At 42.9% G+C, this 15,079-nt stretch overlaps 1 protein-coding gene across 1 annotated transcript; it reads right to left on the bottom strand.

The window, feature by feature from the left end:
- Window positions 1-4,828: 4,828 nt before the first annotated feature.
- On the bottom strand, window positions 4,829-12,664 carry sla1a (Src like adaptor 1a). Its single transcript, XM_018731848.2, has 8 exons — window positions 12,517-12,664; window positions 10,376-10,479; window positions 8,976-9,075; window positions 7,593-7,679; window positions 7,375-7,478; window positions 6,725-6,856; window positions 6,303-6,432; window positions 4,829-5,795 (listed from the first exon to the last, which is right to left on the bottom strand). The coding sequence occupies exons 2-8, from the start codon at window positions 10,452-10,454 to the stop codon at window positions 5,573-5,575; spliced, it is 855 nt and encodes a 284-aa protein (XP_018587364.1). The 5' UTR covers window positions 10,455-10,479; window positions 12,517-12,664; the 3' UTR covers window positions 4,829-5,572.
- Between the last annotated feature and the right edge of the window lie 2,415 nt (window positions 12,665-15,079).

Raw genomic sequence — 15,079 nt, 5'->3', positions numbered from 1 at the left:
AAACGGGATTACGATCGCAGGAGCTCTGGTTCGGCGCTGCGAGCGGGCAGAGCGCCGAGCACACGCCACATACGAAAGAGGAAGCAGCTGGTCTCCGAGGAGCTGCATCAAAGACAGCCTTGTTCAGAAGAGCGAGTCCCCGTGGGGCCGCGATGAAAGTTTGGCGCAAATTTCAGTGTTGCTACTAGCTCTGTCAGGCGGCGTATTCCCAAAGCATTCAGCTTAAATCCAGGGAGCCCAAAGTTAAGCCCTGATTATCACTTCCTTGCATTCTTAGTCATTTAGGTTTTTGTTGTTGTTGTTGCTGTTGTTGTTGTCATTCTCAATGAGGGTGTGGCTTCTCCAGCTGCAAATCATTTCAAACCACATAACACCACAGAAAAAATTATGTTAGAGTGACATTAACGGCCATCAGAAAGCCCTGGCTGGCTTTCGCACCTGGGCTTCACCAAGAAATGCACATGCAGTGTGACCGCTCACGTGTAATGTATATTATAACACGATGAAATTAATGTGGATGTTTGCACGTGATGTAGTATATGCATTTATTTAACTGAAATAATCGATGACACTGTAGATGGAAAGCCTTTCTCATGCAAATTATCCAGATGTGACATCCTGAGAATTACAGGGTAGAGGCAGCCAGCTGTGATTAAATACCCCGAGACACCAGTGGCTCCGCATACTGTATGTCATGAAGCCACACTGACTTACACAACGACCATATTCAATTTGTACACATTAATTAAATGTTCCAAACTGTAATATAGTGTCCTTTTGAAAAAACTCTCGTGCGGTTGACCCAACTCCTATTTGAACTGACCTGCTTTTACATTACCATATGACCATAATATAGATAACAATATTCCAGTTGCTGGTATTTAACTCCCTGCTGTCTTTAAAGACCAGATGTGCTTGTGATAATAAAGTTAGACTTTCATTCCGAAGACATTTTTGCATGTGGTTCGAGGAAGGCAGTGTTTGATGTTTATCTGTTTCCTCCACTGTTATGTAAAGTGGAACAACGACGCATACTTGTTTTGCGGCTAAATCCTCAGACTTTGATGTCATTCGTCGCTTGGATGCCAGGTTTACCTCAAGTGGTGTTTTCCTTTCCTCCTCAATGAAATGTTCTCAGCAATAAATCACAGAATGCGGTGAACATAGTGCCTTTTCTCTTATGCTTTGCACACAGTGTGGTGCTTTGGCGATTCCAACGCATTACAGAACAAGTAACTGACTTTCTTCTGTATTTGTTCAAGTTTAACCTACAGTACATTATAAAAAGCTATGAAAACTATTTTAAATTTCTTTATTTTTATTTTTGTATTTGAAAGATGGGGGCGTGGTGGCGCAGTGGGTTGGACCGGGTCCTGCTCTCCGGTCGGTCTGGGGTTCAAGTCCTGCTTGGGGTGCTTTGTGGTGGACTGGCGTCCCATCCTGGGTGTGTCCCCTCCCCCTCTGGCCTTATGTCCTGAGTTGTTGGGTTAGGCTCCGGCTCCCTGCGTCCCCATAGGGGACAAGCGGTTCAGACAGTGTGTGTAGTTGAAAGATGAAATCCTCTATGAGTTACCAGAAGGGCAGACTAACTTAATCCTGTATTTTTACATCCAGTAGCAATCATGGAGTGTGGCTAGTATGGTACACCATTGTCTTTCACCTCTTCTATGCTGTCATGTTTAAGACATTTTAGAACTTTTTCCATACTCATTCAGAATTTATTCGATTGGATTGTTTTTGTGCACCACATATAGTATGTACAAATATATCCATCCATCATCAACAACCACTTGTCCCATTTGGGGTCGTGGCGAACCGGAGCCTAACCTGGCAGCACAGGGCACAAGGTGGAAGGGGGAGAGGATACACCCAGGATGGGAGGCCAGTCAATCCGTCACAAGGCACCTCAAGCAGGGCTCGAACCCCAGACCCGCTACACAGCGGGCACTCACTGAACCCACCGTGCCACTGCTCCCCCCTACTGTAGAAATATATACAAATAATTATTTTTCACCTACTCTCTTGGTAAAATCAGGTTTCGCTTCTTATAAAGCTCTTCTTTCTCTTTCAAAATACAAGTTGCTAAATGCTCACAGGGCTAGGTTAAGTGCAATGGCAGTACTGTGCTGGAGTGGGGGGTGTGGTGGTGCGGTGGTGGAGTGTGTTGGACCGGGTCCTGCTCTCCGGTGGGTCTTGGGTTCAAGTCCTGCTTGGGGTGCTTTGTGATGGACTGGTGTCCCATCCTGGGTGTGTCCCCTCCCCCTCTGGCCTTATGCCCTATGTTGCCAGGTTAGGCTCTGGCTCCCCACAACCCTGTATTGGTCAAGCAGTTCAGAAAGTGTGTGTGTGTGTGTGTGTGTGTGTGTGTGTGTACTGTGCTAGAGTGGTGAAAGGTTTCCAATTCATACTGGTGTGACTGAGGACATGTCTGCTGTTGAAGGCACCTTTCCAAACAGCCCCTTGAACCAGGGCTGGAGTCTCTCAATGGGGCTTCCAGCAGAAGACTGATAACTTTGTTCCTGTGCTTCTCAAACCACCTGTTAACCACATGTGCCCTACTGATGCTTGCGGTGCTGTGCTGCGAAGCTGCTTCTCCTGGCAGGTGGGAACAATGCATCATGGCAGGCGACCCACAATGGTTATTTCACACTCCACATATATGACAGCTGAGAGTTAACGTATAAGAATACAGGGCTCAAGAGTAAATGAAAGAAGAGGAAAAAAAGCCACAGTCTAAAAAGGAATGCATAACCTGCCAACTGTTTGGTCCATCTATGTTTAGTTTCCATGGTGCTCCTCAATGAGTTGCTTGGGGGTCATACTGTGTCACATGACTGCGCACCATGTCAACAAGCAAACTGGCGGGAATCTGAATGCCAAGGAACCTTGGCTGATGACACTGCCATGACAGCCATGCAAACCTTAGAGCAAGCAGGCAAATGTACTGTATCACCCTTATGTAATTACAAAAGCTTTCTGGTGTTGCCAGACACAATGCAGAGGTGTGTCGGTGAGCGCGTGTCTGCACCCGGGTGGGAGGATAAGTTCATTTGCAGAAAACATAGTACTCAGCTCATCAGACCATATCACACTCCTCCTTTGCTCAGAAATGACATACTTTGCATAGATGTTATTGCCTGGTGTTCATATTTTTCTGTGCACCTGCCCAGATGAGACTGCGAAGCTGACTGAAATAGTCGGTTTGTCGTCCCACGCCGAGCGCCGTAGCTTGTACTGTGCATTATGCAACGACGGACTGCCTTTTTTCACTGATGACATTGAAGAGCACAGTTGTGCGAGTGGAAATATTGCACCCAGAAGCACGCAAGGGCAACGTAAGAGCAACGTCTTCCCAGTGAGTTTCATCAGCGCTGCATACGGTGACCATGAGGCCCCGAGTTTAAGTAGCTTTAATGAATCAGTGAAAACAGTGCATTCCAAGGAGATGACGTAGATGTAATAACTCAAGCGACTATTGTTTTAGGGCCGCACACCCTGTTTCTGTCCACTTCATGCTTTCAGTTACCCATGAGCCCACACGTAACGTTGAGCTAATGCGGTGCCTCCATTGCAGTATTACCAGAAAGTTCGAAGATAATACATGACAAAATGGGACCTTGAGGCTTGTTGATGACAATGGGCCACGAAAGTCCCAAAGTGTGTCTGATACTTCCCTTGATTCTCATTCTGGCTGTGCAGAGCATTGCAGTTTCACTTCTCTTACTGGGCTGAATGGAACATTCAATACAAAAGTGGATGTGTTTTCTTCCGAATCAAATTCAACCAAGCATCGCCTCATCTTTGGTTCTAGGTCAGCACACAAATTCAGTTGGGGAAACATTCATCTCTTTATGAGTGCCCTTTGCTGAAATCATGGGACTGTTCCACTGAGAACTAAGATAAATTCATCTGTTTGAGAGATATTTCAAATAACTGAAGAGTGATGACTTCCAGCTTTTTGGGATAATTTTCTCAACTTTCTGAGTGCTGAGATAATCCCTCCTGAAAACTTGACTTTAAACACAACAGGGTCTTTAGATGATTCTTGTAGCCAGAACCATTCAGACATCCTGGTCTTATTAAAAGAATAGAAAACCTATGACATATACATGTGGAGTTTAGCTTCAAGATTCATTGATGAAGTTATTCAGATTTCAGAGTTGCACTCTTTACATGACCATAGGTCTTCCTTCAGAGCTCTACACATTTTCTGTCGGGGCTCTGCACTAACCCTGCCACATGTGCACATCACATTCCATCTTAATTAGAAACATGCAACGTCTGTTTGGCAGCTTAAGGCCTTGGAGCTGTTGATTAATGAATGATCAAATGAATCACCATGGCGTGCGGTGGACATTCAGCGAAGAATATTCTGGAATCAGACGCAGGGCTGCTGGTCTTCAGCAAGGACTCCGAAAGAAACTCCACACAAAGTGCGTACGCTGTAGCAGTGACATTTTTTTCTTTCAAATGTATGCCCTAAGGACTCTCTTCGCGTTCGACTTTTAACACCGAGAGTGGTTCGTTGATTTTTTTTTTTCCAAAAAAGTTTAAGAGTGAGCCTCTTCATGCTGAACAACATCAAATGGTCGCTTCCTAAGCATGAGGTTAAAATAACAACAGAGCCACAGTGTACTGATTTAACCGCTCAGTACCTTGTGTAGGAAAATCCATTTTAAATGCTCTCAGATTAAGGAAAGTCAGGCTTTTCATTGTTTAAATGTGGCAAATTTTCCACCTTGTTTTAAAGCTCCAACATACTTATGAGCACTTTGATAGTACTTGTAAAGGATAGGTAGGCACATGCACATTCTCAGAAATAGCTGTAGTCATTTTATTATATAACATTTTTTAACACTTTGTCACATTATGCTTTACTTCATTATCAGTGTTCTATTATATCACATGTCTGAATGAGCATCCTCCATGCCTTCCATGTGATCTATCTATCTATCTGTGAGTCATACAGGGTAAAAAAAATCCCTGTACAATGTGGAGGTGGTGAAGGAGGATTGTGCTTACAACCTAGGAGTTAAACGTTTCGTATTCTTGCGCTGATCACAGTTCTTGTAAAAATCAGAACTGTGCTCAGCTGCACCGTTTGCAATGAGCAGTTTCTTAGATCCACTGGATGTTCTGGAATATTCTGATTACAGCCCTATTCTGTAAATCTGCCTTCTCTTTTACATTCATGCACTGCAGAATAAAGTTACATTTTAAAAGAAAAGTACTACTGAATTACTATTTTATAATTACTGAACTATATTAACACAGACAAAGAAAGAAGCCATCTTATTTAAAGCATGGAATGTGTGGGAGGTGGTTCCTCTTTTGTTTGAAGAAATAATTTTTATTATTTACATATCATCGCATTGCGCTATAAAGTGATACAATCTTCTACAGGTGACATTCTCACAGCTCTTCGGCTTGTAACGAAACAGTTTGGTAGAAGATCGGAAAAAGCAGACATTCATGTCAACTGCCCAACGGCTCAGTAAAAGAGAAGAGTCAAGTCACTGACCAGGAGTCTATAAGGTCAAACACCTCTCATTCTCTAAAGCAGGCAGAGCACTTAGATATCACCCTCTAAATAGTCCTCTTCAGTGTCCAGTCTGTACTGCTGGCTTGGCAGCCCGTACATTGATTTGCTCTTTTTCTTGCGGTTGCTCTTGCGGCTCCAGAAATCCTCCGACCGAGCCAGGGACAGGTAGGAGGATATGCTGTCCCGCAGGCCGAAGCTCAGCGCAGCGCTGGCGTCCGAGTGTAACCCGCCGTTCTCATTCCCCAGCTCGGACCTGCCGGTGGGGAAAGTCGTTTGTTAAGAGTCGAAGGCAAAGTCCTCGCATCAAAGCTGAGCGAACGCACGTCTTTCTAAAAGTGTCAGGGTCTCCCCATAACAAGCACCAAACAGCTGCCACTAATACAGGCGCAAGTGAAGGTCTTTTTCTAATGAGCGCTAGTAATTACTCTTATTTTAGGATTTATTCATTAAGCTGACACTTCCCTCCAAAGTACCTTGCTCTTTTGCCTTTGGACTTTTAACCACTTACAACAATCTACCCATTTATGTTTGCTAGATAATATTTACTGGAGTAAATCTGGGTAAGTGTCATGATCAAGGGTAGTGGAGCGGGGTTTCAAACTCAGGTCCTTCGATCGCAAGCTGGTCACCTGAGTCACCATCCTGCCCGCTGCCTGCTGCCTATGATATGTTGATGTGCTCTGACCGTAACTCTAACTCCGACCCTGAAGCTAAAAATGGGCCGAGTTACATCTTGCACGCGTGTGGCCGATGACCTCACCTGTCTGCGTTCCTCCGGTCAAGGTTCCGCCTCATCACTATCGGAGCGGCCTGGGAGGGCCGACCGAGGGGACTGGGCGTGAGTGCCAAACAGGGAGCGTTGAGCATGCAGCACAGGCCATCAGCTGAGTCTGAGGACGGAGACAGCGTCACGCACCAGAGCCGCTTTTCACTTGTTTTCTAGCACCCAGAGTGCCAGGTTGAAACACCGATCAGACAGGCGAACGCTCTACGTCATCTGTTTTTCTTTCTATATTCTCTCAGTTCCTGTGCATGCAAAACACCGCGACTGGCCGAAAGTTAGACACACACGCGGTGTGCACACGGGGATCTCACACCGCTTTCCGCTAACCCGTGCCGACCGAGCGGCTCCGCCCCACCGTGTACTGGGCCTCCGCAGGCCGCGTTTGCCGAGAAGCTCACCAGAGTAGTGGTTCACGAGGTCCTCCAGACACTGGAAAGTGAGTCGTGGAGAGATGTAGTACCAGTGGTTGGGCAGACGGAAGATGCGGTAATGCTTTATGGACCTGTGTCTGACAGAGAGGGAGTACGTGCCTGCAGGTGTCGGCACAGACACCGTGTTAGAGGTTGAAAAAAACGAGACCTGGACATACAGCCCTTGCGTGTTTTTTGAACAGACTGAGACGTTATAATAATCCACAAACCTCTGAATGTTTCACTGAAGGTGCTTTCAAAAATATTGTGACGTCTCATTATACATGACCGTTTCACTTTGCGCCATTTTATTTTAATGATATAACGTATAGAATCTGATGGCATTGTCAGGTGTCTGATGACTGCAACCATGCACGCAATGCTGCATATTATAAGAAAAATGCATCGTAAAGCATTAGAGCAATCCACGAACTTCCGAAAATGTCATTCAGAGTGCTTGCACAAATACTTTGGTGTTTCGTTAAACAAGTCAGTTTTATGACGCATCCGTTAACGATAAATGAAATAATTTTTATGGAGGCTGATGGCACTTTTCAATGTTTATTTACTGCAACCACGCGCACAGTGCTGCAGTCGCATCTCTTCGGCTCCCGCCAACGTACTCACGAAAGACCCACCTCTCTGTCTCATGCTCTCTCTTATCATGAAGGAGCCAACTCTGTTTCCGGGAAGATAAAGCAGCTCTTCGGACTTCTGTCTGTCCACCCCCTCAAACAGCCAGCTGGGAAATGTAGAGCATTGCCAGATAAACTGATATATTAATACTCACCCTGGGATCCTCCCACCCCACCCTGTGACTCTCATATTGGTGACATTACTCTGGCAGGTCACTCACCTGTGGTACACTTTAGCAACATGGTGATTTGGGATGTAGTTTACATTCTCTGTTAGTATTGAGCAGACCTTCCACCAGCATCCCTCTCTGGAGTTAAAAATGACATGAGGAAATGGAATGTTATTCATCCATCTGTTTTCAGCAACCGTTCATCTGGTGAAAGTCAGACATCTCAAATTGATCTTAGGAAGCAGGACATACGACCAGGGGCACGCTGGGCAACATGACACTGCACTTCTGGAAAAACACTCAGTAACGGTAGGGAAAGTCACATAAACACGAAGGTGGAGACCGTACTTGAACCCACAGCCCTATGGAGCCCTCAAATGATGTCTCTCCCTGTTCAGCCAGTGTGTTGCCCTCTGTAAGGCATCCCCATAGGTTTGAACCCTGTTCTCGACATGGCTCATCTCATGCTAAAGAACCTCTGGAATAAGCGGTCTGTCTCTTCATCTGAACACAACCTATTATTTCTTTACCAAAGTTTTCTGAATGGTGCTTTAATTCCCATCCAGGCCGCTTTTGGATCATAAACAGCCTTCATGTATTAAAATATAATAGACATGAAGAAACATTCATGAAAAACTAAGTTTTATGATCCCCATTCACACAACTTTGATGTTTTATGCTTTCCCACAGAAACTTAACATTGTAACATTTGATAGTCAGATTCCGTTTGACACATAAAATTTGATGAGAAAAATCTTTATGGAGTATAAGGAATTGTTTTTAAGTAGTCACAGTATAAAAATGCAGCTTTTGCATAAAAACTGCCATGTAGACTTCAGCTGTATACTTTATTGACACTTTAGCTGTGTATGAATTTTTCTATATATAGAACTTTCTATAAATGTAGTAAATGGCACATTTTTTCTAAATCTGGAATATGAATGCTGCCCTTTTATGGTGAAATGAAGTAAATGGACACGGTTAGATAATTTGTACCACATTTAAGCTCCTTTCCCTTTTATTTTTGTATTGTTCATTTTGGTCGCTTAGTGTCATATCACACTGCCAACTTATTGTTGTAGGGGAACGGGGAGAGGAAGCAGACGTAGATTTCCACTCTAGTGTGTTATGGGGACATGACAAACTTTCCACTGATATCATCTGAGACTTTTTTTCAGAATATGCAAATTTCCGTAAAACAACAGTATGCAACGTACGTTTTAGAACATGGGTTTGCGACCCGAAGGTTGCTAGTTCACCTCTTACTCCCTACTGCTGCCATAGTACCCTTGATCCAGGTACTTACTCTGACTAAATTACTCAAAGGCCAAATATTGTAAATTGTTTTCAATAAGAGGGTCGCGAAGCAACTAATCTATCACAACACGACAAAAGAGCCTCACGGGTCAGAGACGGAAGAGAACAGAGGCTTACTCTGACAAGACTTTGAGCTTTTCTCCAGTCCTGAAGATGGGTTCACTGACAGTGGGTGAGGGGTAGTCATGAAGCACCACGAGGATGTCACTTTCTGTCACTGCAGAGACACAAAAGTCAATCTTTAGTCTGACAACTGCAGTTTACCATCCTTAGAATGTAGAATCCTTTCAACCATCCTTGTTCCCACTTTCATACAGTTTCTTCTGGTCTTTGTTACGTACAATGAGTAATATCCATCCATCCATCCATCCATCCGTCCATCCATCCATCCGTCCATCCATCCATCCAACATCAAGAACTGCTTAGCCAATGCAAAGCCACGGTGGTCCAAAGCCTATCCTAAAAATACAGAGTATTGTGTATGGTAATCCCTGGATGTGACATCATTCCACTGAGATAATAGAACTGAATTTCAAGATATCATAGCTCAAGATGCCGCTGTAAAATTTCTTGCAGTTTTGTTGAGACTCAGCACCAGTTTTCCATCTCATTGATGACAAAATTAACACAGGGAGCTACACTCTTCCATCTGTATCACTTTTCATACAGTACAGACTGGGTTTCAGTGCTGTTACCTGTGAAGATATCACTCTGTTCAGACCTGACCCAGTATGCGTGTAAAATGTAATCCCATGTAGGAGCGCTCCTAGAGTTATTGCATATGTGAGTCACTGAAGAGCTGTATGTGAAACTTTAATGATAGGGATCAGGCTGTAAGGCCTTCAGTTTCCTCTGAATTGAAATCATTGAAGTGGGTTTTTTTTTTTAAATCACAGATAAAGTCAAAAATGAAATTCAGCAAGGGTTTTGTTTCCATTACAACTTTCTCTGTGCAACCACAACTTACTCACAGACATTAAAATTAGGCACTAAATTCTTTTTTTTTTTTTTTTGCCTTTTAAACTTCCTAGTTTCAGCTACATTGCTTGCTGTTTAAAAGCAACCTGTGTAACCTTACCGAACCATGAGTTAACAGTACCCCCAAAAAATGCGCATATACCTGTTCATCCTGGGAAACACCTGTATGGGACAAACTGAACTGAAGAGTGAAATAAAAGCAACACACAGGTACCTTCTATCTCTGGGGACTGCTACAGAAAAGCCGGGAAAGCGAGTGGATTCAATTCCTGGTCAAAATTCAAAGCCAAATGCCTTGCAGAAAATTCTAGCTTCAAGTGGACTCACAGTTTTCACTTGTACCGTGTATGCAAGTAAATCATGAACAACTCTTCAGTTCACATCGTCACACTGTGTCGTCAGGGATGTAAAACTTATAACAGGCAAACGCTAATAAAAACAATTGTGGCCTGATTGTGTATAGGATGACCATGAGCATGAACTCTTGCAATGACACCATGAACCAGTTTTACAGTAAGTGCTTCTCAGGTGAGCGTTACCTTTCTCCTGGGAGTCATAGTAGTCGGCGGCATTGTCCTCAGCCATGCTGGGTTCAGCAGTCCTCATGGTGTTCCCCATGGTACATCTGAGCCTTCAGCTGCTTCTGGAGACAGAAGGTGGACCTTTCTCAATGCCTCCACATGGAATCTCCTCTCCTGTTTCTTCCCACAGCTAACTATCCCATTCCCGCCCTTCTTGGTATCATGGACGATCTGAGGGACATTGCCACTGATCACAGTTTTGGATCTAAATTAATCAACAAACAGGGCAAACAACTACAACCTTAGACAGCAAACTGAAATCTGGTCATTTTCCTGCTGCCCAGGCTGTATATGTGGTTTCAGCATACACTACAAAGTGGATGTCACCAGTAAGTATACAGCCAGACCTAGAAATGTTTAAGCAGCAGGTGGAGTAGGGATTAGTGCTACTATCACGCATCCTAGTTCCTGTGCAAGGTACTTACCCTGAATGGCTCCAGTTAATTAGAAAAAAAATTTACCCAAGTGTTTAATGTTTTTGTAAGTCACTTTAGAGATAAGTGTCATTAATAGATTTAAATGTAGAAAGTCGTACATATTCCTAATGTCGGGCAAATTGAATATGAAAAGCTATGTATCTGCTCACGCCTTATCTCTGTTTTCTGCCACAATCCAAAAATTCTGTAGCCATGAGCCTTTTTTATTATAAAGTTATTAAGCAGGTAAAGTAAAGCCAGCAGTGTACTTTGGGACTGCCTAACCAATGTCACAGAAAAATACTAACTCTTATGCAGAATTTTCATGTGTAAGACCGAGAATGGAAATGAATGAGGTCACATAATTTTCAGCATGCTGGAATATTTTACACGTGAGGTTTTGCTTCCCCTAAAAACATATGAAGCATTACCTTACTCTTACATTCGATTCAAAGTGCGCCATAATGAAAATGTACATTTATACTCCTACCTCAGAGATGTTGTATGCTTTTGCTTGTGTTTTTTTTTTTAGCTGTTGCTCAAGACCTAAAGTAACTCTAACATTGCAAAACAAAGTGCTTTCCTGCCTGTGGGAAAAAAAAAAAAAAATCTCTCATTTGTGTACATTCTTTTTCAATAAAAATTTTTAAAGGGCTCGAAAGGTTAACATTATTTATCTTTAATAAGTTTATTAAGTGTACAAATATACATTGCAATGGTCTGAAAAATCACTTGTAAAATTCAGCTTTGCTTGAGCTTAATTGTAATTTTTCTGCTGACAGTGGCAGGTTGAAGCAGGAGCTAAATATAGAGACTAGATAGGTCAATCAGTTTGAGACTGGCATTAAATTCAGGCTACGGCCGGAAGAGGTCAACTTTAAAAAGAGTATGGTCCTGCACAGAATGTGGTGAGGGCGGCATGAAAATGGAACTTCTTTGCAGCTCAGAGCACTAAAACCAGCAAAGGAGCACTGAAGTAATCCAGTGTGTGTATCAGTCCTGGCTGTGATGATAGCATCTGTCTCTTGCCGCATTATGTGTTCCTCTACAAGCTATAAATACTTTACTTACAAACGGGTTTTTTTAGCCTCAGTGGTCAAGTCATGCCACACTAGCACACAGAAAAGTGTCAGCTCTCTTTAATACTGCCTTAGTTAATACTTCCTTATTCCTCTTCAAAAAGTTTTTAACTTTATTAATATTTTTTTTACCGCCCCTTGGTACATTTGCTTTTGCTCGAGCTGGTTGTAATCGATATAATTTTATACTAACTGGCCCATCTATTATTGTACCTACTCAGCACACACTTTCACATCAATCAGATGTCATTACATTTACATTTACATTTATTTATTTAGCAGAAGAACATAGTAAGACCTATACATTTAGGTGTACAGTGCTGTACTCAATTTTACATTTAATTCACTACATTGATACAATAACTGAAGGATAATAGATTACACTTTAGACATTCATTCTAATAAATTCCAAGAGATGCATGAACTGACATTTATTGTACTTTGATTAGCACAAGAACGCATGGCCAAAATGACAGTAAGAACATGGAAGCCGCAGTATAGACTCTCTTTTTTTGTGTGTGCAATCTGAAGACGGGGCTCTCAATACAAAAGCACCTCCTTCAGCCCAGCCGGCCTTGAACCCAGGAGAGAAAGCTTTCGGTACCTTCAGAGCGTAGGCAGCCGTGCGGATCCCTTCGTCTAGTAGGCCTAGAGCGCCGGTGGACTGCTCATGACCGGTGCTTCAGGTGCATGGTAAACGGGGCGCTGTCCCCAACACCGAAAGCTCCTGCACGCGTGTTTCATAGGTCCACTTCCATGACTACTGAGAGCTGGTGTTCCGTGTTCACTGTTATTATACGGGTGCAGCGAGGCAGGACGGACTTGCAAAGTCGCTCGCTTCCTCTTGTGAAATGAGGAAGAACGCTGACAGCCGTTCTACGCTAGTTCCCCTTTTTTTTGTGAAAGCAAAATTTTCAAAAGTACACAGCTGAAAAAGACATGTCACTACATAAAGGACCGACATTTTTGTTAATGCTTAATGCATGTCCATTTTGGTTTGTTCTTTAATATCTGATTACGATGTAAGATTATTCTTGCAATAGTCTATATTTTATTTTAGTGTAACATATGTCAGGAGCCAAATCACGCAGGAAACAGCTTGTTGGGGGTAGGAATCCTTTGCCCACCTTCATCCTGACTTGGGAGCAACCTAGTAAAACATGCTGCTGGTGACCTGCTACTTTGGAACCTATGCTCATCCTGTGTGGGCTCCATTCCTGCTGGAACACCACTTTAAACAACAAACGAAACTTTAAAGGTCATGCGAGTGAAATTTTCAAGTCTCCTTCTTAAAAACCTTCAGTGTCATTTCAGAAACAAATGTTCACGAAATGCTCAACTGCGCATTTCGCTTTGGATGTCAGCCCAAGGAATCAATGTGTGCTGTATGTGGGAATGCTAAATCTGGGGTTTTCATTTGTTTTTCATGTGTTTATTTGTTTGTCTGTTTTTCCTCTTATTTGTTCTATATTTTTTTCTTGGACTTTATACATACATTCTCTCTGCACATTTTGCTCAGCATAGACGCAGAGACGGTTATCAAAACAAACCAAGTGACCGCAAAGACTAAGCACAAATAGAGCTCCTGCTGAGAAATATTGAACTGCTCAGTCACCCTAAACTTCTTTTTGTTGCAGCAAATAACATTCCATGCAGTAGTGTATGATCCACAGATATCATCTGAAACTGTGATATGATCAAGCTGACCTTTGTTAAAGAAGATGCTCAGTAATGTGCATATTAACAGGTGCAAATGTATCAGTTTCCATAAACAAGGGAGCCTCTTGGTCATGGTCAACACTTGTACTTTTCAGGTTTTGCAACTGTAACTGCTTCAACATATTGGTTATGTTCATGCGTTGCTAAAATATAATTTCGCAACAGCCTGAAAAGCTTACAAACAAAATGTTGATTCACTCACGGTACTGGTTATTTTTGCCTTATCTAACATAATGGTGAAAAGATATTTTCCACTGATCTGCCATAAGGAATAAATATGTCAGCAGTGAATTAATTAGCTTTGGCAGATGGTGGTAGTGTGCACCATAGTAGTTAGAGGTGCTGGCTTTAGACCCAGTGGCTCCAGGTTTGAATCTCACCTCTGCTTGTAGTGTTCTCAAGCAAGCTGTTTACCCTAAATTGCTCCTGCAAAAGAGCCAGTTTGGTAAATTGGCAAACAATTATTGAGTCGCTTTGGAGAAAAGCATCAGCTACATGTATTAAAGATGATCACATTTTTAATTTAAAGAAGAAGTTTGCAAAATTATGTTTATGGCCATGAAAAGAAACAGTTTTCTCAAATGTAATTTAATAGTTTTGTTGTATTTGAAAATGTGTTTCAAGAGCTCTTTAAATAGGCAACGGCTGATGATATGCTCTGCAACCGCAGGTCAGATATGGGGAGATTATTTAAATAAATTGTAATTCAGTCATTCAGATGAACAGCTCTTGGTCAGATTTTTCTCATGTAAAGCCAACACATCATATGATTTAGAGCTGAGGAAAAAGTGCCTTTCATTTCATTTGGTAATTTATGTGGTACTTTTAATAGAGCCACTTAACGGCAAAAAATATCTGGAACAAACAAATAATGTGACTAATTCATCTTGGCTTCCGAAAACACACTTTTACAGACCTTTTCACATTGGGACTGCATGCAAGCATGGAATCTGTTTCGGTAAGTCCAACAGTATTTCCTGTTGACAAACTGCTTTTGACACTTCTAAGTGGGGTTGGGTGGCGTTTCATATGTGTGATAGAACATAAACTGCCCAGTGCAGGGTTCTTGCCGAGAGAACACCGAAACACTCGTACCCATTTTCTTTAATGCGGCAGGACACACTCAGAAAATTGTCCCCATCTCTGCTTTAATGCCTTGCTAATAAAAGATAACCTGTCCACTGTTTCATAAAGGGGGGCGCGGTGGCGCAGTGGGTTGGACCGGGTCCTGCTCTCCAGTGGGTCTGGAGTTCAAGTCCCGCTTGGGGTGCCTTGCGACGGACTGGCGTCCTGTCCTGGGTGTGTCCCCTCCCCCTCCGGCCTTACGCCCTGTGTTGCCAGGTTAGGCTCCAGTTCCCCACGACCCCGTATGGGACAAGCAGTTCTGAAAATGTGTGTGTGTGTTTCATAAAGGGAAGTGTTTAAGAATTACACCAGAAATTTCTGGT

Source organism: Scleropages formosus, chromosome 23 (assembly GCF_900964775.1).
Source record: "Scleropages formosus chromosome 23, fSclFor1.1, whole genome shotgun sequence".
Taxonomy (NCBI): Eukaryota; Metazoa; Chordata; class Actinopteri; order Osteoglossiformes; family Osteoglossidae; genus Scleropages; species Scleropages formosus.
Note: the sequence above shows the minus strand (reverse complement) of the source record. Positions and strands in the feature narration are given on the sequence as shown.

Excerpts from the sequence above, each read along its gene's own strand:
- sla1a (XM_018731848.2), bottom strand. The coding sequence starts at position 10,454 with ATGGGGAACACCATGAGGACTGCTGAACCCAGCATGGCTGAGGACAAT. Across the intron at positions 7,680-8,975 it reads AAGCTCAAAGTCTTGTCAGA|AGAGGGATGCTGGTGGAAGG; the intron begins GTAAGCCTCTGT and ends TTTTAACTCCAG. Across the intron at positions 5,796-6,302 it reads GACCGGAGGAACGCAGACAG|GTCCGAGCTGGGGAATGAGA; the intron begins GTGAGGTCATCG and ends CCCCACCGGCAG.